Source organism: Amblyomma mixtum, chromosome 8 (genome assembly GCF_055824585.1).
Source record: "Amblyomma mixtum isolate Tamu chromosome 8, ASM5582458v1, whole genome shotgun sequence".
Lineage (NCBI taxonomy): Eukaryota > Metazoa > Arthropoda > Arachnida > Ixodida > Ixodidae > Amblyomma > Amblyomma mixtum.
In genome coordinates this window covers 53,703,331-53,729,190 of record NC_143019.1, presented here as the reverse complement: position 1 = coordinate 53,729,190, position 25,860 = coordinate 53,703,331, and the positions used below count along the sequence as shown (strand labels likewise).

The following is a 25,860-nucleotide window of genomic DNA, read 5'->3' as shown; positions in this document are numbered from 1 at the left end:
CCTGGCACTCCTCTCCACCTCGCTGCCAAACGTCGTGTGTTATAAGAGCTCTTCAGTGAACAGTCATACCCGCGTATGGCAGTGAATTGGTTAGGCAGGCTTCTCCACTGTTGCTGGAAAAAAAAAAGAAAAACAAAAGACGGGAACTACGTTCCGAAATGAACGCCGAAAAAAGACCGCCGAGTTCGCAAAAAAAAAAAAATGAGAAGAGAAAAATGTCCAACCCCCTACGTTTAGACAGTGCACTTTGAGTGTAGGCAGTAATGAACAGTAAGCCTTTCCGCTGCAGCATCTGTCTCGTGGCAAATAAAATGTCGACCCCCCCCCCCCCCCCCCTCTCCATTGATTTCTGTCTGTTCTCGGAAAAGCGCAAAGCACACGGATACAGCGCTGCATGCAGCTCCGCCTTCGGCTGACGCGCGCGGCGACGTTTCTTCCCAGTGTATTGTACGCTCTTGGAAGGGACCGGGAGGAGGTTGTTTTTCACGGGCGGCTCCGTTAGCCATTCAAGTCTCCAGAATAGTAGTAGCAGCACTTTTCCTCCACAAACCGTTTTCTTTTTTTTCCACCTTTCCTCCGGCTTTTTTTTTTGTCTTCTTTCTCCTCGGGTGCAAAAAAAAGGCCGCGGAGTTTTTCTCGAGATAGTCGTGATACAAGGAGGGAAGCGTTTTTTTTTATTTATTTTTTCTCCCTCTTTCGTTTCCTCGGCGCTGCCCAGAAAACTTTCTCTCGGCGGTCTTGGCGAACCGGGAAGTAGAGTGCGTCAGGAAACGCCGCTTAGCTCGGCGGCGGCGGCGGCAGCGACGCGCGCCATTTGGCGTCGCAGAGTCCCTATTGAATGGAAGGAGGGGGGGTTCTTTTGGCTCGTTTTTATCCCCGCAGCCTGAGCCGCGTTTAGCCGCTTCTCGGCTATTGGCCGTTTCACATGATGCGGCGCGCACGAAAAACTTCGATCCAGTCGCAGTGTCGCAGCGGCGCCAGTCGCGACAGCCCTTTCACATGCTTGCGGCGCCTGCGATTTCTGTTGGTGCGGCACGAGCGGCACCGGCATAATTTACCAATAATAACCGCAGAACACGCTTAAGTTTTATTTTTTTTTATTGAATTAATGTATATTTATTAAAATATCAAGCACTTTATGCAAAGAAGGTATTCTTAAGTTTTTGCTTTTGCACGCAACTACGATGAGCAACTCGTTAAATAATGCACGTGACATGTTGAGAAATCAACAGACCCGAGCGCATGGAGGAAAAAAAAGTTTTTTCTTCCTCGCCCGAGCGCTTCCAAACAAAGTGAAAATACCTCTGATGCAGTTTCGACGGCTTCCGCTACGTCGTTTCCTGTGATGTCACACCTTTGAATTCTATTGGCTGACGGCCGCTTCGTTCGCAACGATCGCTGCGACTGTGTGGCGTGCGACCAACTGGTTGGAAGCCTGCCGCAGCCGCTCTGCGACGGGAGCGGCGTGCCCTTCTGTCGCAGTGCGGCTGAAATCGCAGTTCGCTGTGGCAAGAATCGCACCATGTGAAACGGGCATATGTCTATAGACCTTTCCAACAAGGCACCTGTGGTTGGCGCCATTTTTAAATCCCTCTACGGAAGGGGCGACGCCTAGCGGCGGCGCCATCTTGGACTGCTTGCGCCCGTGCAGTGCGTTGGTGTTTGCATAGCTTGGTGCTTCTCCTGCTGTTTTCGCTGATGACCTGCGACTGTTTTTGCTAGCAGTTCTATTTTTTTGTTTTGATTTCGTGTTTTCGAAACGTTTCTCGCTCGAAGACACGGGTGTACATTGATTACGTACTGCTTGGGCACCGATTTCACCGTGCGCGATTGCCCGATGGCCTCGACGGATACAGCCACGCTGCCGTCGTGCACGGTGGTACCTCAGCAAACCAAGCTTTTGGATATTGGAGGTAAGACGCCTTTTTGCACTATGTGGGGACTTTCAGCCGCTAACTCTGCGACATTTGCTTGCGCAGAAAGGCCGACGCGATACCCACCCGTCATTTGTATACGCCTTGCGTTACATTACCCGCGGAGCCCGTAGATGCGTTGGCAGCGTTGTTAAATATGTGAAATGGCTTTTAACAGGGTACGATATGTGTACAGAATACAAAGTGACGAGGCGAGGACTGCCGTTGTTACTAAATCGTAGTGGGCTGCCGAGATACGAGACAGCCACATATGAGTTTTCGTTCGGAGTTTGCCCACTTCGGCTGAGTGGGCGCTCCCGTGTGTGTTGTCACCTCGATCTCCGCTGCAGTCGACAAACCATGTAAGTGAACATTTGCGCCCTGAGTTATTCTCCGCTGAACACTGAAGCGAAGGAAAGGGGATCGACGTGGTCGAAATGTACTAAGCACGACATGCAACTAGTCGTACAGAGCACCCTCCCGCTGCTCGATCGAACTGCCGTTAACCCTTCGTCTAACCTTCTTTTTTAACGGCTTTGTCTCACAGCCATAGCAAAATCATTACGGCTGTGCAGCGCCAGCGGCGATAACCAGGCCGGCGCGCTGCCGTGATTGAGGAGAGGCGAAGGATTACGACGCGCTAGAGACCGCTCACTCCAAACTGCGCGAGGAAGCAAGCGACACGGGCAAAATCTTCGCGCGGCGGGGCCGCCTTCGCCTTCGTTCAGAAATTTGCATACGTGAGGAGTTTACTTCCGAGGTTATGAATGCGACTGCACTGCCAGAACGGGCTTCCAGTATCGTAGAACGCACCTCGTGGGTGACTAGCATACTACGATGTACTACAGCTGACATCTATCCATTTTGCAACGTGTTGCGGCTGTCAGCCACAGTCAGAGGCGCGCGCCTGATTGTTAGCGGGGTCTGTAACGCTCGTGGTATGCATGCACTGAGTATGCTTGGTACTTATCGCCAAATACGGCTTGCTTTTTTATTTTTTCTGCCATTAGACCAAAAGAAGTAATGCCAGGAGTACAAATGTAGATTGTGTGCACAAGCGTAGAATTTTTGTATTGGCAAATGAAGTATGAAATCGCTAGGCAAGGGCATTCATACTGTGGTAATAAACCAGCAGCATTATTCTGTAAATGGATGCACCATTGCAAAAGTAGCAGTGCAAGATTTATGAGGTTTGATCAACTTTTGTAACGTTACTCGCTAGAATTTTGTGGCCAGGTGTACTCAAAAAGCCATAGGCATTAATTATTTTTTTTTTTTCCATATCTTACTTTCAGACAACTGCACATATGAACATCCCGAAGGCATTACAGCCTGGATAGACGACACCCGGGAATGGCCCTCCATCTCCAGCCCAGATATTGTGTTTTTCCTGCTTAACTCCAAAGCCTGTGACCTGCAGGCAATGAGGAATTACAGGTCACTGGAGTCCTACAATTATGTGCAAAGTGGCTTTGTAGGAAAAGTATTAATCCACAAAATCTCTGCTGATTTTTGCTATATCAAGGCAGCAGTGTGCCCATCGCAGTCAGTAAATGCTGCTCCAAGGAATGCCTGGGCATGTGTCAAACGCATGGGAGAAGTTGTCACTGCAGGGTGCTCCTGTATGGCTGGCAACGGCAAAACATGCAGCCATGTAGGTGCCCTACTTTGGAAAGTGCAGATTGCTGTTTCCCAAGGGCTGACAGGCACTTCATGCACAGACAAAGCTGCGCTCTGGAATAGTGGCACTAAGCGCAATGTGGAGCCTGCCATGCTTGAGGACATTCAGTTTAAGCTGCACAACGGAACTGTGGATGGTTCTCCGAGAAAACGCCCCAAGCCACGGTTTCTACCGATGACGCAGGAGGAGATTCAAAAAATGCACGAAGAACCACCATACGCTGATCTTTTCACCCTCCCAGGTGCGTCAGAAAATCTCTTAATCTTTAATTATGTTCATGAAAGAAAACAAGAAAAATATTTGCATCCTCAGTTTTTTCCATGCATCAGTATGACAGAAAGGTTGAAATGGTGTTTACTTCAGATTATTGTAGCGTAACCCGAATGCTTTCAAAATTGGAGCGCTACTGGATCTAGCCCTTTTTTCTGCTAGTTTTCAGACCAAAGCTGGCACTCATTGCTATTACTGTCACTAGCATTTAGTTTACTGAAACACCGATAATGCAGTGCCAGCTGCCATAGATTTGGATATGTGGCTTTCCCTTTGTATCTGGCAGTTTTTAGAAAGAAAAAAAATCTCCTTAAGTGTCCTAGCCTGTTTTGCAAGAGGCCCTACAGTCTTCTTATTCTTCATAGAGATTTCTCTTCACAACATCAGTCTACGCTTGGTTGTTTCCACTGCACCAACCACAGCATATCTTTTCCTCCGATATCCGCCATATCAGTGGCAGCCAAAGTGGCATCTAGTGGCCGGAGCAGCGGGAAACCAGGGGCTTGCTCAAATGACATTGCCAATGTTATTGTTTTTATGCAGGCACAATACTCTACGAGTCTCTCCATGCACCGGAGAGGCAACTGAGGACTCCACCTGTGCCTGCCAAAACAACCACTCATGGGGACCACTCCGACAACAGCTGCATGCAGTGCAAACTTTTTTACGATGAGTATGTGGCCCTGTCGCCTCTCGCAGCCAGTGCTCTGGAGCTTGAGACAGTAAGCCAAGCAACCCCACTGTGGCACTTCTCACGCAAGCTGCGTTTGACCGCCTCAAACGTGAGCAAAATACCAAAAAAAGACTCAACAAGTTGCGAGAAAGCAGCTGGCAGGATGCTGCACCCAACATTCATGGGGAATGCTGCTACAAAGCACGGAAAAAAGATGGAACCAGTCGCTTTCAAACAGTTTGTTACAAAAACACAGTTCCATGTCAAGAAAACAGGAACAGTCGTAAATACTGACTACCCATGGCTCTCTGCTTCACCTGATGGAGTAATTGAAGGAGAAAATGCCATAGTCGAAATTAAGTGCCCGTATGTGCTTGATTGCATGCCACTTATTAATGGTGGCAAATATGATGTCCGGAGGGACAAAGAAGGCTTGCTTTTGCTGGCAGAAAATGGCCCAAATGGCTATTATAGTCAAGTACAGATACAGATGCTGTGCACAAAAACTGAGAAATGCTTCTTTTATGTTTGGAGCGCGCAAAGTGATGTTATTGTTTTTGTGCCTTTCGATGCGGGATACATTGAGACCAATTTCCCACGCCTGAAGAAATTCTACTTTTCTGAGTTACTTCCCCGTCTTTCGGACCTCAATGTTCGCGACGAATTAGATACAGTTGAGAGGTATAGCCAAATTTGCTTAATGTGAAACATTCTGTTGCATATATTCTGACAATAACAAAACAAGGCTCCCATAAAAAGTGTGTAGGTCCAGATCATGACGAAGAAATTACTGCTAGATGAGAGCAGATTTGACAGCCAATTTCAAATTTTGAGTAGCAGCGTACGAAATCTATCGGATAGGTTTGGTTTATGGGGGTTTAACGTCCTAAAGCAACTCGGGCTATGAGGGACGCTGTAGTGGAGGGCTCCGGAAATTTCGACCACCTGAGGTTCTTTAACGTGCAGTGACATCGCTGAAGCCTTCTGTTGCGGTACGGCTACTGTGTTCAACTTCGTTGCCCTCATGTAATCAAAATGTCAGAAGTGAGTGTGGTAAGGAGCACTGGCATTGCATCAACCAAAGCAGTAATAAAAATTTACTGGTTTCACATGTAGCAAGGGGCAAATTTAATGACAGCTCTCCATGAGGGGATTCCTGCTTGCAGCATGCTTTCAAAAAGTTTGAGGGGATGCTTTCATACAAAGCATGTCAAGTGTTGCAGGCCTCACTCCAATGTACAGATTTGTCAGGGAGAATGAGAGTATTCCCGAAAAAGGCAGACAACAGCATGCTCACAAGATACATTTGCTGAACTGTTGTTCAAGTCTGGCTCTAGGACCAAAGATCTGTTGTGGCTAGCATAAATATTGCATGCAATAGGTATTCCACAAGTTATGAAATTAATAATAAATCTGACGTAGAGAGAAAGGGAACACGCGTCTTTATTAAAATGCTAACGGCACCCAGTCCAATACCGCGGATCTCAGTGTGGATCTCAGTAGGCGCAGTCGGGTCAAAGTGGCACAGGATGGGAGGCGAAACCAAAAGGCGGCGCAAGGTGTCGAAGGCGTCATCGCAAGCAGGCGTCCAAGCGGAGAGGTTGGAGCTGCCTGCGAGTAGCTGGGTCAGAGGAGCGATGATCGTGGCGAAATTCAAGATGAAGCGACGGAAGTAAGAGCAAAGGCCAACGAAGCTACGGAGCTGCTTCAGTGAGGTGGGCTTCGGAAATTCGGCAACGGCACGAAGTTTGGCGGGGTCCGGAAGAATGCCGTCTTTAGAGACTACATGTCCTAAAATGGTGAGTTGTCGGGCAGCAAAGCGGCACTTTTTCAAATTTATCTGGAGCCCAGCGTCAGTAAGACAAGTCAGAACGCGCTCGAGGCGGATGAGATGAGAAGAAAAGTCCGCAGAAAAGACGACGATGTCATCGAGATAGCAAAGACAACTCTCCCACTTGAGTCCACTAAGGATAGTGTCCATCAGGCGTTCGAAAGTTGCCGGGGCGTTGCAAAGGCCAAACGGCATGACGTTGAACTCATATAAGCCGTCAGGTGTTATGAAGGCAGTTTTTGAGCAATCAGCGTCAGCCATGGGCACCTGCCAGTAGCCTGACCTCAAATCCAGCGAGGAGAAATACTCAGCTCCCTGCAAGCAGTCCAGGGCGTCATCGATTCGTGGCAGAGGATAGACGTCCTTGCGTGTGATGTTGTTGAGCCGGCGGTAATCAACACAGAACCTGATGGAACCATCTTTCTTTTTTACCAACACAACAGGAGACGCCCAGGGACTGTGGGAGGGCTGTATGACACCCCGACGGAGCATGTCGTCCACGTGATCAGAAATGACGCGGCGCTCAGAAGCCGAGACACGATAGGGGCGCTGGCGAAGAGGGGCGTGTGTACCGGTGTCGATGGTGTGCGCAACGACAGACGTACGGCCCAAGGCAGTCTGAGGAAGATCGAAAGAAGAACTGAAGCACTGGAGGAGGGCGACGAGTTGATCACGTAGTGCGGGTGGAAGGTCGGCGTCAATGGCACGGTGGAATACGTCGGAGGGCGGTGGATCATTCTTAACATCACAAGAGCTGAGCACATCGACATCGAAGGAAGCGGTGGTATCAAGAATAGGGTAGGGAAGGCAGGAATCAAGTTCTTCAATACGCCCGAGGCATTCACCTCGGAGCACTGCTGACGGGCACGAAGATGGGTTCGAGACGTAAATTGCACTTTGTCCATGGTCGATCGTCAGAACAGCAAAGGGAAGTAGGAGGCAGGGATGGCGGGAAGTGGTTTCGGAAGGCGTGAAGAAAACAGTTGAATGAGGGACGCCGACACAGGAGAGCGGCACGAGGGCAGCAGAAAACGGAGGAATGTCGGTATCAGTCGCGACCACAAGTTTGGCAGACTGCGTAGGCACGTCGCAAAAGGGAGCGTCGCACAGCGGAGAAAAGGCGATTTCAGCTCGAGCACAGTCAATAACGGCACGATGAGTCAAAAGGAAGTCACATCCCAGGATGATGTCGTGTGAGCAGTGAGACAGCACAATAAACTCGATGGTGTACAAAACATCTTGAATGAGGACACGGGCCGTACATGTGGCTGAGGGATGAATGCGCTGTGATGAGGCGGTGCGAAGCGAAAAGTCAGAAAGTGGGGTAGTCACTTTGCGGAGTCGGCGGCAGAGAGCTTCACTTATGACAGATACTGCAGCGCCCGGGTCGACGAGGGCGAGAACCTTGGCACCTTGCACGAACACTACGATTACATTAGCGGGACGACACGGAGGACTTGAGGAGTTCGAAACAAGCGCAGTTCTTGCCCCCGGAACTGCGGCTGTTAGTTTCCCTCAAGCGCGGAGCTAGAACGTCGCAGCATCGGAGAAGGGGAACGGCGTCGAGGGGAAGGCGATCGGCGAGTGGTGTAAATTTGGCGATCAGGGGAAACAAAGGGGGGACCAGGTGGCCTTCTCGGCGAGGATAGTTCGGCATCGTACGGGTAGGAGCGCAGATCAGGTCGAGAAGGCGGAAGGCGCTGGCGGCAAAGCCGCGCGACATGGCCGGGCAGACCACAGGCGTAACAGATGGGTCGGTTGTCCGCAGTACGCCAGGGATTGGTAGGATGTGGGCGAACCCTTGAGAACGGAGCTTGAGACGGGGGCTCAGACGGCGGCGGAGGACGGAAAGAAGGGGCGGCCTGGTAGCAATCGGGTGCCGGCGTATGTCGTGGCCTGGCCACCGCTTGGGCGTACGTCAGGGGTGCTGTCACAGGCGCGGGCACAGGGCTGGACGGTAGCAGATCAGCGACTTGGTCTTGCACGACACGGCGAATGGTAGGGGCCAAAGACGGGGTCGAGTCAGGAACTTGGCGGGCGGGGTCTTGAAAATGGGATATGAGGGACAGCTGGCGAGCGACCTCTTCACGAACGAAGGCTTTGATTTGGTTTAGAAGAGGGGAGTCCTCAGGAGTAGTACCGCCCAGGGCCAGTGTGGAGAGGGCTTCGTCGCAGACACCGGCACGCCGTGTAGAAGCGTGCTGCTTGCGGAGCTCGTCGTAGCTCTGAGAAAGCTTAATAACCTCACTGACGGTGGTGGGATTTTTCGCGAGGAGCATCTGAAATGCGTCGTCAGCGATGCCTTTGAGGATATGGTGGATCTTGTCCGCTTCTGGCATGGCGGCGTTGACACGTTTGCAGAGGTCAACGATGTCCTCAATGTAACCTGTGAAGGTCTCGTCGGTGTGTTGAGCGCGGTCCCGTAAGCGCTGTTCAGCACGGAGCTTGCGCACCGCAGGGCGGCCGAACACTTCCGCAAAGCTCTTCTTAAATACGGGCCAAGTGGGTAGGTCCGCCTCATGGTTTCGAAACCAGAGGTTCGCCACGTCCGTGAGATAAAAGATGACGTTACTCAGCTTGATAGTGTCATCCCACTTGTTATAGCTGCTCACTCGCTCATACGATGACAACCAGTCGTCAACATCTTGGTCGGCAGTCCCACTGAAGCGGGCAGGGTCACGCTGCCGGATGGCGCCAGAACAAATGACGGTGGTTGAACTGGCCGCTGGTGTTGGGGCAGTCTCATCTGGCATGGTTGACACAGGCGGCAGCGTACGGCTCCGGAGTTCCAGGTTGGTAGGGGACATACCCCGCACCTGCACCAATTGTAGGGGTGCGTTTATAAGGCGTCCTCAAGAGACCGAACCGCCGTGCAGGATCTGGCAGCGTAGACGGGCGTAGCCAGCACCAAGGGAGCGGGGCAACTTCGTCGTCGTCAGGCGCAGCGTAGTGTCGGCGCATAACTTCGTCGTTGTCAGGCGCAGCGCAGTGTCGGCGCATGGCGGTAGCGGAACCTGTCACAGTTGGCACACTACACTAGTCAGGCATGCCAGCGCCTCCTTTATTTTTACAATGCCTGCTGAGTATGCTCAATTCAAGCGTCCAAGGCTGTCTCCTATCCTCCTTTCCTACTCTCCCCAATCGGCTAGCCTTCGCGCCTGCTGTGCTCCTGTGAGGGAGAGTACCATCTGGGTGGCGCCAGACGACGGAAAGCGGACGAAAACAATTTTCTAAGCGTTCTCTCTTCCTTCGTGAGGCGGCGCTCTGCATCTCGCATTACCATCAGGCTGCCTGTCAGGTATGGACGCGTCATTGAGCACGCTGTTCGTGGCGCTGGTCATCGTGGAGCGCATGTTTCGAAAGGAGTCAGAGTGTGCGGCGCAGCGGCCTTGGCATTGCTACGAAAGGCTGTGGTGGCTTGGTCGAATCATGTCGGTCTTTAAGCTAAGCTACAGCACTGAAACATACCGATAGAGGCACTGAAACTGCTTGACGAAAATATGAAATCAGATGGTAAATGTATTTAGCAATAAGTTACGCTAGTTTGGCTCTGGATTCAATCATGTTCTGTAAGGAAAATGGGAGAATGAAATGAAGACATGGTAAATCTTCCCGAGAAGGCATTTTTCGAAACTACCAGGTAGCAATAGCTTTCAAGTCGTAGCTGTAGTTTTGTGAGGATAAGCAGTCATAATTACGACAACTAGATAAAGAGTATTCTCTATCCTTGGCAGCCTGCAGCTACGATTGTTTTGAGAAGCGAAAAATGAACTTCAATAGGAAATACCCGGCGTATATTTTATATACTATTACTTTAAATTGCTGGAAATATATGTGAATAAATGCACGTAAACGACCCCTTCTTTTGTACTGTCTGTGCAGCGAAGTTCCTCAGCTTCACATCAACAAGCATAAAATCTCCCACACTTCACAAAAAAACTAAAAGCAGCAGCCGTACTGAACATAATTAACCGGTGCCATTTTACTGCTGCTACGAGGACACCTCGTCAGCGTCGAAGACAACACCATTTACCCACGCAAAACAGTTTTCGTTAACCATAGTGCCACGAAACGAACGAACCTTAAAACTTATAACACTCTACTCGTCTGGTAAGGAAGAGCAATAAGTGGTGCAATCACCTCAAACAGCGCATCAAGTATGCCAGCTGCCATCCGCGAGTGATAAGCGGAGCGAACGCCGCAGTCAACCTCTGCAAACGGCAAGCAAAGTCGCCGCTCCCTCCAGCCGATTGTCGTTGGAAAAAGCGTTGCGCCGCGGTTTCAGCGAGAGCTACACAAGAAGGGGTAGGAAGCAAGAATCTGACAGACGCTAGGAGTAGGAGTAGGACAGCGCTATCACCACCTCGCGCCCATATGCAAGCATGACGCAAGCAGTGCTACCATCTGGCTAGCACCGCACCGCGGCAACTATCGGAAGTGAGGTGTACCGACGGCTCCCATTGCAAAGCAGGCGATGCGGCTGGCATTGTAAAAATAGAGGAGGCGCAGGGCATGCTTATGTCATATTCATCTAGTGTGGGATGACTGGGAGGCCCTTTTTGGCGTCAGTGCAGGAAGGAGCTCGTTCAGAGGCTCCTCAGAAGGGTTGAGTGCCCACCAGAGCTCCAACGTTGCATCTGCTCGAGTGGGTCCTGCTTCAAGGAACACCTCTGCCTAGAGGGCTTCATTTTGGGGCTTTATGAGGTGTCCTTTCATATTGCAGAGCCCTGCACACACAAAAATTATGTCACTGATCATCTTCTTCGAGGTGATGGGGAGGGCTTGCTTCAGCATCCGGTATGTTTTTATGCGGTTAATTGCACGTTCGACATGGATACGCACAGAGGCAATGCGTCGTGACTTGGTGACTTCCTTTTCTGTCAGCTGCTTCCGCCCTGCGAAGTCATTTAAAATGTCTGAGTCATACGTTCAAGCAACTTCTGAATGCATACCTTTTGTGAAGACTGGTGTGTTGAGGCGAATCCCCTGAACTTCAAGTTCCTCATCAAGGGTGAACCCTCGGTCCGCCATGATTTCATCTCCGGGCACAAGGTAGTCCCCAATATGGCTGTCCCTTGTTATATATTTGTCCGAAGCACGCCCACCATAAGCTTTTGAGACAAACATAATGCACCCATTAGGAGCTATGGCGACAAGAAACTTGATTGTGTTCCGTGCTTTGTAGCTGCTGTAAGTTTGTGCTCTCGCCCTGAGCTTTTTAGGACGCTGCAGAGAAACTTCAGTGCAGTCCAGTATGCAAGTTGTGTTGCCGTAGCCATTGCTGATAAATGATGCTGGCATGCTGTTCCTGATTGCCTTCCTGGGGAGCCAAATAACTGCCCTCTTCATTATTTGGCTAAGAAGCTGCAACATATATTTAATATAGTTTCCGACACTTGAAACTGACACTTGAAAAATACGTGCTAAGTGGCCGTATAAAAGGCCGAGGCGAAGCCTCATAAGGCACATAAGAAGTTGATCCTCTGATGACAGTAAAGTTGGCTTATTTGTCAGTGCACTAACGACTTTAGTCAGCCTACTGAAAGCTGGAAAAGGTAAACCTGTATAGAAAACAATGTCATCTTTTGATAATGTCTGAAGAAACGAGCTTCTCAGAACCTCATGTGTAGCCATTTGTGCGTATGGGTGGTCTTCATGTGCTCGGTGGTTTGATGGAGCATCACTGCCTGTTGACACCTACAAGAAAACAGAAGCAGTGCATCAAAACAAGAAAAATACATAAGCATCTGCTTTGAATTACAACAACACAGATTTCAGAACACTCGGCAATTCAAATCGGTTTGCAAGTAATCACTCAGCCAAGCCTGTGTATTCCAGAAGTGAAGAAAGCATAATTTCAGTAGAATTTGAGACTCACCTTCCATGCTGAAAATATGCATGCAGCAGGAGCATCATATATGCTCGGTTATTTGTTGCTTATTACCACAACTTTCGTAATCATTTATGTAAAACACACTCACAATTCCTATCCTAGGGCATAGGTCAGAGCTTGTGACAGCTGGTGTTTGCGTTGCCTGAAACAAAACATGCAACTTTCATTAAAAAAGCAACATTCTGAAGTTTGAGAAGCTACTGTAGTAACATACATGGCCAAAACACACAACAGGTGTTATATAATAGCTCGTGCTTATAGACTACTAACATGACAACACAGCCAAAACAGGGCTAGGTTCACATTCCTGTGCCTTGCCAACTTTCCGCAACAGTAGCTTTGGCAAATACAAATAGTTTCATACAAAAATAGTCCAGCTACATGGAATGAACTTCTACATTTAAGACGCTGCCATCGATCAACACTCTTTTAAGATGACGCATGAGAGAGCCTCTTTTGAATCAGTCAGCACAGATGTTACCTCGAGCAATATGCATGTCTCTTTTTCAGTTGTGTGCCCTTGTTTTAGATAATCAAGCTGCAAAGGTGGTACATACTGTTACACCACACTAATGTGTCAAGTACTATTTCGCTCTACTGTGCCTATGGTAGACGGTCAGAAAGCTCATTCAACCCTTAACCAGAGCATCAGTAAGAAGTTGTTTTGCCTAATGTAGCCAGCATGCTCTGTCTCTGTGTGTTAATGCTGCCTGCTAATTTCTGAGCAATGCTATGAACATCAATTATCAATGTGTTGCATGAATAAGCTAATAGCTTGCCTTATGGCCGAATAAGTGATATTCACAGCCTGTGGTGTCTTGAATTTCAAGAGCAGTGAATGTGTTGGCATGTTGTTTTGTGAGCTGCATTCATGTGAAGACAAGTGTACACTGCCATATTCAACACAAATGAGAAGCGTGTGTTCCTGAACCAACTTACCACATCTCTGTAATGGTGGCTGTAGTCTGTGTCATCATCCACGCCAGGATGTGGAGGTGCTACTTGTGTTATCTGAAATAAAGCACCGCCTTGTGGCTGCAGATTGATTAGTGTTTCTTTATGTTTGAATATGGCTACAGACTTGCCCTCTGCGTACACAACTGCACAGCATAGCTTAGTAACAAGAAGTGCGAAACGGCTGCAAAATGTTCAACACAACCAGTGTTCCACTCGCCATGTTGACATGCTACCACGTAGACTGCTGTGAATTCTGGCTAGACAACACAGGTTTTCGCGTAGCCTGGAACAGGACGTCAAGCTCCAAGATTGAATCATCACATAGTTGTTTAAGTTGACCTATGGGTGGCAGTGCCACCTATAATCACTAGTAAAGTAAAAAATAAAGAATGTAAGCTTTGTTTGAACAGCCTTGACTGTGTGTGGTTAGTAAAGAGTGTGGAAATGCTGCAGTGACTCTGCATTCCACTTGCAAAATCTGAAGCCTGCATCTGGTAGTCTCCTTCTGAGGTACCATGTGTAGTAACCTATGCTGCCTGCATGGTTTTAAATGGAATAGTACTTTATTGCAATGTACAGAGGGCAAAACGCATGTCTAGAACACGTTCTGAGCGTTTTTCGGGCTGAGCACGCGATAACTAGCGATAAGATTTGGTTAAAAATAGCCTGGATGTAAACATGTGCAGTGAAACTCATCGAATTTCACCCTCATTTTTTGCCTGCTTGTTCGCAGCGGCTTTGGGAGCTGCGGAACACACAGTTTGGTTGTTCTAGGCATGTGTTTTGCCCTCTGTACAAGCTAAAGAGACATTAAACATCACCACAGCTGCAGCATTTTGTCAAAAAAACAGGCATGTACCACTTATTCTAATGGGGAAAATTGTTAGGAAGCTGTACTGCAACGGTTTACTTACTGCATCTGCATGCGGCATAGAAGAGCTTGCCTCACTCCTGAAGTTGCCGGAGACTTTCACCAATGTCTGTTTTGCCCAAAATAAAAAGTTTCACATTATGACCAATAATATATAGGACACATATGTGGCACGCTCATAATGCAAGTCAGTGCAAGTGCAGCACTGAAACCATTGCAAAAAAGTCTGCAAGCAAGTCCCGCCACCTGGTTACTCACCGTTTCGCTGACCTGCAGCTCCGGTGCTGGCTGGGCACAAACAGTGATATTGGCCTCCGATTCCTGCAAGGAGAGATCAATATAAATAACAATGTCTGCTGAGCATTAACACAGAAAACCTGGGTTCAATCACAGTTGAAAACATCAGTGCTGTGGACAGTATAATAGTGCAACAGTTGCCATTCTTACTGCATTTTGAAGCTGTGCAGAAGAGCTTGTCTCACTGCCAATGCTGTCAGAGACCTCCACCACTGTCTGTTTTGTTCAAAATAAAAGTTTGACATTATCACCACAAATATATAGCACACAAATATGGCATACACGTAGGACAAGTCAATGCAAGTGCACTACTGAAACCATTCCAAAAGGTTTGAAAGTCAGTCCCGACACCTGGTTACTCACCGTTTCGTTGACCTGCAGCTCCGGTGCTGGATGGGCACAAACAGTGATATTGGCCTCCGATTCCTGCAAGGAGAGATCAATATAAATAGCAATGTCTGCTGAGCATTAACACAGAAAACCTGGGTTCAATCACAGTTGAAAAAATCAGTGCCGTGGAAAGTATAGTGCAACAGTTGCCATTCTTACTGCATTTTGAAGCTGTGCAGAAGAGCTTGTCTCACTGCCAATGCTGTCAGAGACCTCCACCACTGTCTGTTTTGTTCAAAATAAAAGTTTGACATTATCACCACAAATATATAGCACACAAATATGGCATACACGTAGGACAAGTCAATGCAAGTGCACTACTGAAACCATTCCAAAAGGTTTGAAAGTCAGTCCCGACACCTGGTTACTCACCGTTTCGTTGACCTGCAGCTCCGGTGCTGGATGGGCACAAACAGTGATATTGGCCTCCGATTCCTGCAAGGAGAGATCAATATAAATAGCAATGTCTGCTGAGCATTAACACAGAAAACCTGGGTTCAATCACAGTTGAAAAAATCAGTGCCGTGGAAAGTATAGTGCAACAGTTGCCATTCTTACTGCATTTTGAAGCTGTGCAGAAGAGCTTGTCTCACTGCCAATGCTGTCAGAGACCTCCACCACTGTCTGTTTTGTTCAAAATAAAAGTTTGACATTATCACCACAAATATATAGCACACAAATATGGCATACACGTAGGACAAGTCAATGCAAGTGCACTACTGAAACCATTCCAAAAGGTTTGAAAGTCAGTCCCGACACCTGGTTACTCACCGTTTCGCTGACCTGCAGCTCCGGTGCTGGATGGGCTGGAACCGTGATTTCGTCTTTTGATGCCTGCGAGGAGATCGAGCTGAACTAAGTTCCTTAAAATAGACAGCAATGTTTGCAAGTAAAATCTCTGTAGTTCGTTTAGAGTTTTAAAGAAACAGTGCCACTGACCATATGAGGATATGAGTAGAGGTAATTACATTTCACATTCATTCTTTAAAAAGCCTCCTGTTTGGGTTATTGCATGAGAACAAAGCCGATTGCATGGGTAAAACAGAATAGGTGTAAACATCTTTGTGGCAAATATGCGCGATATGCAATTTTAAAAAAGTGGATAGACAGGTGATAGCGCCGATTTAATTTGGAAGGCCGTTCCAGTCCGAAGCCAGGCGGGAATAGGATCGTGTTGCAAAGTACACTGTAAAGACCCGGACATTTGTTAAAGAAAGGCCTCGCCATTCTACTGTTACATTGCTGCCACATTAGGCAAATGGTCATCGAAGTTCCGACCCGATGCACACACGGGTGCAAGCCTCCACTGGCACTGAACGCCGCGCGTCAGTTCTGTTTCACTCCTCAACATAACTTGCTCTAGGACAACAAAAATAACACTTACCATTAGTAGGGCGGCATCGCAGAGCATTTTCAACGAGTTTGAGTCCATTCCAGGCTGCAAGTGTGTGGTAATGATCTGTCAATTCACAGGACTACGGCGACCTTTGGTACAAAAAAAAAATGAACAAAGTGCAAGATATGGAGGCTTTTACCGTTTGCGGTGGTTCTTGTCTCGGCGAACCGTTCGCCGATATCAGCGCGGCTGATCGGGGAGGAGTGATCGGGGAGACTGATCGGGGAGGTCCCGCAAAGATATTCTTCGCTCGCTGAAAACAAAAGCATTCTGTTACCACTGCCGCGCTACAACGACGCGTCTTAACAAACCTTTTTGGGCACAACCGGATCATGTTTAATTATCCGTCGTCTCCCTTTCACAACCTGCAAGATATTGGTAGCGCTCAGCGAATTGTTATTGCACTACTCGTTGCACGTCTTACCTTCCTTTGGTAGCCAAGGCGAAGCATGGGTTCCGGATTTTGCTCCGTTCTCTTCCCATCAACAAAATGCAGAGAACATATCCGGGAAGACTCTGAAGGACTGAAGTCTTTCCGGTTGACAGCATTTACCCAACGCTGCCTCAGGTCAGGGTCCGCGGGAAATCGGTGCAACAAAAACATGTTGCACCCGCAGTTTTCTTGAAGAAGAGCGTGAGTTCTGCAGTGCACTTTTCTCGCCGCATTTCTTTTTTTTTGATTGCTGGTGCATCCGTAAACAGCACAGTGCTGTCCAGAAGAAATTTTGTAGCTTTCAGACATCGTAGGAAGCTGCTATGACCGCGGGAAAAGAACACGCACACGCACGCCTGCAGCAGTTACACGAGACGAAGCAGTCCAGAGCCAACGGGCAACACTGGGATGCGCGTTACTCTCGATACCAGTGAGCTGCTGCTGGCCTTCTGATCCCTGGTTTGAGGCTTGTTTTGGAAGATGGCGCTCACCACGATAGAAAGGTGTATACGTCGCGCAGTCGTCCTGCTCGCCGGAGTGTGCGAACCGATATCGATGTCGGCAGTGCTTGGAAGGAACCTAGAGCTGCACGTGTGTGAACAGATCGCTCCAGCTTTTCGCTCGGCGTGGTAGCTGGGGCTGTCTCGAAAACGCTTGCCCCCCCCCCCCCCCCCCCCCACCTTTCTTTTTTAAATGCAAGAGCATTATATGGCTCTGTCGCGTCTGCAAAAAAATGTCCACAATTTTGTCCGTGTCGTTCTCCGGAGATAAATGTGTGAAATTGTGATTGTTACAGACAGAGTGTGATGAAACGTTGCCGCGGGAAAGCTGGCTGATGAGGTGTAATCAGTTAATTAAACGCGAAAAAATGCACTTGGTCAAAATAGCCTTGGACGTCATATAGTACATGGACGTCAGAACAGCCACGGACGTAGATATAGTATGTGGACGTTTTGCTTTCGCATTGCTCCAATACGGGTCGCCGCAATGATCTCGAAAGTTTGTTTCAGACAGAATAAGAAGAAAGGATCCTAGATATAAGTGATAGCTTATGGCGCAATTTCATTTGCCTGCTTTGGTTTGGTTTATGTTAGGGTGTGGTACCAAACACGTATCCGAGTGGGAATCCGTATGGCAGTGGACGGGTGGATGGACGGGGAGACAAGAAAGCAGGGCAACACAGCACACGGCTTCCATCTTATCAGATAAGCCCACAGGGAACTACACAGTGCTTAGTGAAAAACTTAAGGCCTTGACCGTATTCTTAAAGAAAATGCTATGTCATTTGTAAGTTGGCCCGCCCTCAAATATTCCAATTGACCCCGCAAATTTGGAAGTAGGCCCAGCCCAGAAAAGGGATTAAGATGGATTAGTGGGAAGATTAAGGTGGATCCGGAGATTACTGGGTGGATCGGTGGGACTTAGTCGGCTTAGAAGGTTTTAGAAATCAACGAGGTTAAGAGGGTCGAATGCGCGAAACTTGCAGGTAAAACATGCGAAGTCTTTTTGGGCTAGGACTTGAAATTGTGAAGTAATCGCCGATTAAATCCTGTACGCGCTTCAAGCTTCAACACAGTGCACAATGCCAAGTGGGGGGCGCATGATGACGTCATCGAAGGTATGGGTACATTTTCAACGCACAAACGCCTGCTTTGAAGGAAAAAAACCAACGCCACCGAAGGCGAGCCCTGCCGAGTGTTTGGTAGCGTCTAACGAGTCAGGGCAGGGTGTGGCTGACGGCAGCGGTAATTTGAAATCATACCTTCCGTGACGTCACGCTGAGTTTCCCTGCACTCCTCCGTTGCATTGAGAAGAAGCACAAAATTCAATAGTCGATTACGTCACTATTTTAAATTCTGGTGCAAAAACACTTGGCATGCTTTACCTACAGCCTGTATAGATTTGAATCCTTGAATAACTCGAAATTCTCAAAGAAGTGCTACAGTTGCCCTTTAAAGTGGAACGATGGGTTCGGTTAGTATGATTCCATATGCTAATCCAGTGGAAGGTACTCTAACATTTCACCAGTGCTGAGATTTTAAAATTTGGCAATGCTGATGACGTCATGGCCCTCTTCTCGACCAATCGGGGAATTTTTGGTACGGTGAAACCCGGTGGTTACGAGAACCTGCATGCTAACGCATTAATTAAAGGTGCACTGAAGAGGAATCTGAACTCGTCATTTTGCCGCGGGAACTCGATCTACACGTTCCTAGCATTCTCAGAAACTGCGACTTATAGCCCTGTGTGGTCGATTTCCCTAATTAAATCGAATTAACGCACGGCTCCCGCCTTTTTTTTTTTTTTGAATTCTGCCTCGTACGGTGGGCGGAGTCGACCAACGCGGGGAGTGCCTTTCAGCCAGTTCCGTGGAGGCTTTGCTTTCGCTTCATTTTGTTTTTTTAGGTTTCCGTGAATAAATAGTTTCATTTGCAGATAATATAACCGCAAAATAAGCCCGCGGAAATAAAAATACGCGCGGACTATTTGCTTCTACGGACTACTACGTATTACTCCGCCGATGGCAGAGCGGCAAGCCGCCACGGGACTGGGTGAAAGGCATTCCACGCGTTGGTCGACTCCGCCCACCGTACGAGGCAGAATTCAAAAAAAAAAAAAAAAAGGCGGGAGCCGGGCGTTAATTCGATTTAATTAGGGAAATCGGCCACACAGGGCAGTAAATCGAAGTTTCTAAGAATGCTCGGAACGTGCAGATCGAGTTCCCGCGGCAAAAAGACGAGTTCAGATTCCTCTTCAGTGCACCTTTAAGTACAGAACTACGGAAGTCGAACCGAATGAGGGAGGAGACAGCGTCGCAGTACACGGCTGTCGGGATGATTTTTCCCGAGCCGGTAAGAATCGGGAAGTTTTCACTTTACCGCCTAAAGGCAGCAGCACCACAGCTCGTGCGCTCCGCGCGTTGCATCCTTGGCGCAGCGTCAGCTGCGTTTCTCGCAGTCCCATATAATCTGCCAGCCGCGCTTCACTGGGTGGAACGAACGAGCAGCTGTCTGAATGCGGAGAATGTGTGCGCGCGTATATCGTTTGCCGTCATACGGGTACGTCTTCCTCTTTCTTTTTTTTTTTTTTGCGCTGTTTGGTTGCGCGCACTTGTGCTGCTGAGCACGGGCGTGCAGTTGTAAATGTCGCGTCAATTCAGTGAGCCGTCGGCTGTGCGTGCGTGTGAGAGAGAGTTACTGAGTAAGGCCGGGCTATCCTGGAAACACTGCGGGGATGACTTCGGGGGTATCGCGCGGCAGAATGGACTTTTTGAGTAACGTCCTGTGCATGCGCCTATTCTCTTCCAACCATTTGCCATGGGAGCAAAATCGCGGGCTATGTAAGAAAGGAACTCAGGTGTGCTGCTACCTTTGTAAATCGCAGGTGATCGGGGTAATCAGAAGCACAAGGCCTCCTCTAGGCTATGAGGGACGCCGTAGTGAAGGGCTGCGGAAATTTCGACCACCTGGGGTTCTTTAACGTGCACTGACATCGCACAGTACCACGGGCCTCTAGAATTTCGTCTCCATCGAAATTAAGCCACCGCGGCTGGGTTCGATCCCGTCCGCGGTGGATGAATTTCGATGGAGGAGAAATTTCAGCTAAACAACCCGTTGCACAAAAGGCCGAGGTTGAACTGAGTTGCTTGCTTATATTAAATTCATGCATGCGACGTTCGAGCTGGCGCTTTTTCATCAACGTCGGCATTTAGGAGCGGTGTCATCAGAGACCGCAATAATTCAGTTTTTTTGTTTCAGTGACTTATAGAAAGAGCTTGATTTGAGGAGTTCCTTCTGATGTCAGTGCAGGCACTATTTTTTGTATTGGTTTTATAGCCGATCTTAACAAATGTTTTCAGTGATATTCCCCTCTACAGGGGTCTGTTTGAGCCACCGTATTTAGGGGACAAATTCTGGAAGGATGCACTGGGCAGTTAGTTGCCTTGTGTGCTCAGCTCTGAAAGTCTCCGGCACCTTTTTCCCTCAACCCGACAACGCGGTTCAGGTGTCCATTATTTTTGCTTGAGGGTGCTACCGCGCCTTTCCTTTCCCGAAGACCTGCTCCCGCTCCCGGGGTACGACATGTCCATTTCCGTGGCATTGTCGAACGTCTTGTATTTTCCGTTCTCATCACTGCTACTGCGCAACAGATGGCTGCTTGATGGGCAAGCCACATCGATAGTTAAGAGCACAGCTTCCTCGAACTGCTCCAAAATGCCCGTGTAGCTGCTCCAAAGTTTTCCCAAAATGCCTGTTAAGCTGTTTCGAACTGCTCCGAAATGCCTATGTAACTGCTGTAAAGTGCTCCCAAAATGCCTGTCTAGTTGCTCCAAAAATTACTGCAGTATGTCTGTGCAGCTGCCGCAACTGCTCCGAAATGCCTATGTAGCTCTAAAGTGCTCCACCTGCCTGATTAGTTGATCTAAAAACTGCTCCAATGTGTCTGTGCGGCTGCTCCAAACTGCTCGGAAATGCCTATGTAGACGCTTTAATGTGCTCCAAAACTGCTCCAAATTCCTATACAGGTGCTCCACACACTACTCCGATATGTCTATGTAACTGCCGTAAAGTTCTCCAAATGTCTGTCTAGTTGCTCCAGAAACTACTGCAGTATGTGTGTGCAGCTGTTCCAAACTGCTCCAAATGCCCATGTAGTTTTCAAGAGCTGCAAATTGTCTAATTAGTTGCTCTATAAACTGTTCCAAAATGCCTATGTATCTGCTCTAATGTGCTCCAAAATGTCTATCTGGTTGGTCCAAAAACTGCTCCAAATGCCTATACAGGTGCTCCAAACTGCTCCGAAATGTCTACGTAGCTGCACCAAAGTGCTCCAAGATGCGTTTTTTGGGGCTCCAAGCTTCAGTCAGCGGTTTGGCGGCAGCACCGTTCTGCGCGGTGTACTTGTGACCAAGCGAAGCGAGCAGCAAACAACCCGCTGTGCCGTCCGCGCTTATTGTGTGCTTACTTCAGTTTCAGTTTTATTTCCATTGCCGAGAGAAAAAAGATGCCCAGGCTTAGCTTGGTTAAGCCAAGGATGCGTTGCATATTGCGCGGTCTTTTTGCGCGAGGTATTGCTTGGCGGCACTCGATTTTCTCGGCAGCTTTTCCTCCGTGACGTATGGATGGATGGATGGATGGATGGATGGATGGATGGATAGGAGCGCCCCCTTTGAAACGGGGCGGTGGCAACCGCCACCATGCTCAGGCGTCCTTTCCTTTTTCTTTCTTTCCTTTTTTATTTCGTTTTTTTTTTTTATCTTTTTAACGTGGTTTGGTGACGTGACGTCACCAAACCATGTGACGTCACGTCACGTGGTTTGGTGGCTGCCCGGCCGCGCCCAAGGGCTGTACTGAGTGATTGCAATATGCTACGCATAAAAAAAGAATGTCGCTACTTTGCTCCGACATAACCGCGCGGTTAACTGCGTCTCTACAGCGAAAACAAACCGTTTAGAGTGGCGTGCCGTGAGAGAGTTGTTGGAATTAGGTCGTTTTTTTTTCACTGCCTTCGAGTCGGCTCTGTGCACTGCGATAGGCCTGTATTGCCTCGCAACGCAGATGCGTGGAACAGGAAAATTGGCGAACGCGCGTGCGAATCGGGGGGGGGGGGGGGGGGGGGGGGGGGGGGAAGCAAAAAAAAAAAAGAGCTAGACGCTGCTGTTGCGTTGCGTTTGCGCCAAATTTGTACGATTCCTCGGCGGCGCATTTGGTTCCAACTGTCGACGCCGGCGAGGGTGCTGCGTGCCGGATTTTTATTCCGTAGTTTGTGTGCGCGTGGCCTTCTTCGCGGGCCGTTTTTTGCCCGCGGATTGTGCTGACCACAAATTTTGATTGATTTACGTAGCACTCTCTGGCGCGGGCGTGGTGCCCTTGATACAATTTTCTATATGCAGTCCGTAAATCGTCTAGAATTTTTTTTTTTTTTTTTGCGATGGTAAGGCGAGAGAGAGCATTAGGACAGCCGTAAATTGGTTATTGAGGAAAGGAAATTTTAAGGTACTTATCTATCGAACCGGAGTACCGGGGTTCGAACCCGACCGCGGCGGCCGCGTTTCGATGGAGGTGAAACACCCGTGTGCTGCGCGATGTCAGTGTTAAAGATCCCGGAGTGGTCGAAATTATTCCGGAGGTGTTTATCTCTCTTCTTTCACTCCCACCTTCGTCCCTTCCCTCAGGGCGCGATCAAGGGTCCATCGAGATATGTGAAACAGATTCTGCGTCATTCACTTTCTTCAAATACCAAGAGTGAAACGCGACAGCGTCTTGCAACGCTGCCAGGGAGTCCACAGAACGCCATCGCCCGTTCGGTTCTACGCCTCGCTCGTCGGTAAATTGGTTTTAAGCATGAAATGCTTTTAGCCCCCGTTGTCGGCAGTGTGGTGACGTCACGCCGAGACCGAGAGCCATCATCCGGGCACTGAAACCCACTCATCCGGGCACTGAAATCCACTCATCCGGGCACTGAAATCCACTCATCCGGGCACTGAAATCCACTCATCCGGGCACTGAAATCCACTCATCCGGGCACTGAATTCCAGTCATCCGGGCTCTGAAACGAGAACATCCGGGCACCGTACGAGACTTAACGAGATTTAACGAGACTCTCTAAGCCCTCCTACGCGATCGGCATGCAAGCGCCGGTTGGTCTCCAAAGGAGTCACAAAAAAATAACTGCTGCCAGTGCCTTCTCAATGTTCATCAAGATATCAGTCGCTGTGCGTTTGATAATGCACGGAATTATAATTTCCGATTTCTAATAACGCGTGCAAAAAGCACATAAATGCCACGATACACTTCGTTGTCATACGTGATCTCTTAGGGGCTTCGCGCATCGAAGCAAAGCCGCGCAGGCGCACAGGGGCCCGGGGGAGAAGCGCTGCGTTCAAAGGGCAAGGCATCGCGCCGAACGGGTGGTGGCGTTCCTCCCTTCCATTACGGTGTGGTTCGGGTGTCCACCGAGATGGCAGATAATTACTGCGCCATTTCCTTTCCTCAAAAAAACCTTGCGTTCAAATGGCAAGGCATCGCGCTGAACGGGTGGTGGCGTTCCTCCCTTCCTGTACGGTGCGGTTCGGGTGTCCACCGAGAGGGCATTAGGCCCGTAAACATTTCATGCTTACTCTACTCTTGGTTACGGGAGAGGCAGAGATTTTTTTGAGGAAAGGAAGTGTATCTCTCTCGCTACCTCGGTGGACACCTGAACCTCGCCGTAACGGAAAGGGAGGAAGATGGGAGTGAACGAAGACACCGTATTCACTATAAATAGACGCGCCTTTGTTCATTCCGAATCATCGAGCTGGCATGGCGGAATGGTTAGCATGCTCGTCTCGCACTCCGGAGACCGGGGTTCGATTCCCGAACTCGACCAATTTCCTACTCGGCTTTATTTATCTGGCCAGATTATAAAGGTTAATTAGGCTAATTGGGTGTTTAAGGAATTAACTAAACTCATTCCCACTTGGCGCATCACTATACAATCCCTTTAATTGGTTGCATGGTTGCTAGCCGTACAATTGGCCCCGTTTGAAAAGCGTGACATTTCTGTCGACAACTCTTGCTTACAACGGTGAGGCATTAAAGGCTTCCGCCTTAGGGTGCGTTCCAATACTCCCAAGTAGACGTCTACTTAGACGTCTTGCCGGACAGCGGCCATTTTGAGACTCGTTCCAATTTTCACGAAGCCGTCCAACAAGACTGCTTCGCCGAAGTCCACATCGATGCAGGCTAACTTCCTGTCTAAAGATGGCGGAGCAGTTGGTGCAGTCTGGTGCAGTCAGAGCTGAGTGAGCCGTGCTCTTGGCGGGCACTGGAGCCCGGAGACGCACCATCTTTCAAGTGTCAGTCATTCCGTTAATTTGATTTTTATAGGAACTGGTGGCAAATAAAGCCGTCTTTGTGGACCTACGATTATATTTGTGAATCGAGCGAGAGGAAATCGTGCGGGTGAGATCGTCTGCTATGCAGGTGAGATCGTATGCTGAAGCGGTAGCGATGAACGCACCATTATTGCAGAAAAAATAAAATAAAATATGAACTAGCAAACTACTAACAGCGCGGTTTTAACTTGTTTTATTAAGAATTTTTAAGAACATAGGAGTGCAACTATTCCCAAATGTTAGTTCAGTTTATATGCCGCAAGGTGGCGCGTGAAGTAGACACGTTCCAATATGTAGACATGTAGACGGCTTCCTAGACGTCACACTAGACGTCTTGTCGGACGTCTAGAGAATTGGAACGCACCCTTAATATCGGTCTCACATATCTCGGTGGACACGTGAACCGCGCCGTAAGGGAGGGGAGGAAGGTAGGAGTGAAAGAAGGAAGAGAGAAAGTGGTGCCGTAGTGGAGGTCTCCAGAATGGTTTCGACTACCTGGGGATCTTTAACGTGCACGGACATCGCACAGCACACGGGCGCCTTTCACTACGCTAGGTAAATCTGAGGTCACCGTGTCTAAAGGTTTCACCTTCATTTCACCTTCAGATTAAGCAAAGAAAAGGTGCATACCCCCCCCCCCCCCCCCCCCCCCCCCCCCCCCCATCCCCCTAACTTGGGACGATGCTTTAAGCTACCTGGCGTTAGTGACAGATGTGCGCTGCATGCGTTACAACGTTGTGGCAGAAACGCGGCACGTGTTAAGCCATAGGCCGTCGGCGTTCATTGGCGTTGGCGTTGACAAAGTTCTAAGGAAAGGAAGTGCGCATAGACGTGGCTCCCTGGGCCAGTGGACGCCTGAATCTCGCTTTGAGGTGCATGAGGTGGTGAGAGAGAGATGTGGGTTGCATGCGTTAGCGTTGGCAACGTTGCGGCAGACGCGCGGTGTTGCAGCAGTAGGCCGCGCCGTTCACTGGGTGAGCAAACTCTCGCGATCAAGCATTAACTGCCTCCTGCCAGGGTGGTGGTGGTGAAAACTTTTATTTCATGAAATAGAGTTTGGGAGCCACAGAGTGGTAGGGTGGGCGCGCTGTCTAGTGTCCGGAACGCGCACTCAACGTTGCAGACGCCAATCTGCGTTGCCCGATACGCCATAGCTTTCGCTCTCTGACCAGGTTCAGCAGTAGTTAAACCGCAGCTAATTTTTGCGTTCCGCCTCCTTCGAAACGCAGCCATTTTGCGCCACTTTTTTGGCTGGCTGTCGTAGAGAGAGAGAGAGAGAGAGACTCTTTAATGAAGAGCAGAGAATTTAGCCGGCGCTTAAAAATCGCTGGCATGCTACTCTGCGTAGGGAGGGGAATTTGGGAGATAAAGACAGAAGG

At 49.0% G+C, this 25,860-nt stretch overlaps 3 protein-coding genes across 6 annotated transcripts in view; 2 read left to right on the top strand and 1 right to left on the bottom strand.

The window, feature by feature from the left end:
• Positions 1-25,860, top strand: part of smg (sterile alpha motif domain containing protein 4 smaug) — a 171,850-nt gene that overhangs the window by 80,609 nt on the left and 65,381 nt on the right. Inside the window, exon 1 of one of the 3 annotated variants that reach the window (XM_089558064.1) lies at positions 25,366-25,455. The exons of the other annotated variants lie outside the window; for them this stretch is intronic. The gene's annotated coding sequence lies outside the window, so the exon portion shown is untranslated. Of the gene's footprint in view, positions 1-25,365; positions 25,456-25,860 lie in introns of those variants that run through there. 3 annotated transcript variants of the gene reach the window in all.
• On the top strand, positions 350-13,303 carry LOC149332461 (uncharacterized). Its single transcript, XM_089558062.1, has 3 exons — positions 350-1,913; positions 3,209-3,835; positions 4,408-13,303. The coding sequence occupies exons 1-3, from the start codon at positions 1,838-1,840 to the stop codon at positions 5,241-5,243; spliced, it is 1,539 nt and encodes a 512-aa protein (XP_089414188.1). The 5' UTR covers positions 350-1,837; the 3' UTR covers positions 5,244-13,303.
• On the bottom strand, positions 5,963-17,239 carry LOC149332460 (uncharacterized). Of its 2 annotated transcripts, XM_089558061.1 has the most exons (17): positions 16,597-17,239; positions 16,484-16,537; positions 16,312-16,425; positions 16,161-16,214; positions 15,548-15,610; positions 15,335-15,400; positions 15,149-15,211; positions 14,936-15,001; positions 14,750-14,812; positions 14,537-14,602; positions 14,348-14,410; positions 14,133-14,198; positions 13,201-13,272; positions 12,350-12,403; positions 11,321-12,065; positions 11,211-11,263; positions 5,963-11,095 (listed from the first exon to the last, which is right to left on the bottom strand). In XM_089558061.1, the coding sequence occupies exons 1-17, from the start codon at positions 16,912-16,914 to the stop codon at positions 11,081-11,083; spliced, it is 1,995 nt and encodes a 664-aa protein (XP_089414187.1). In that variant the 5' UTR covers positions 16,915-17,239; the 3' UTR covers positions 5,963-11,080. The 2 variants fall into 2 exon arrangements, with proteins under 2 accessions (XP_089414187.1, XP_089414186.1); XM_089558060.1 differs by having other exon boundaries at positions 5,963-11,263.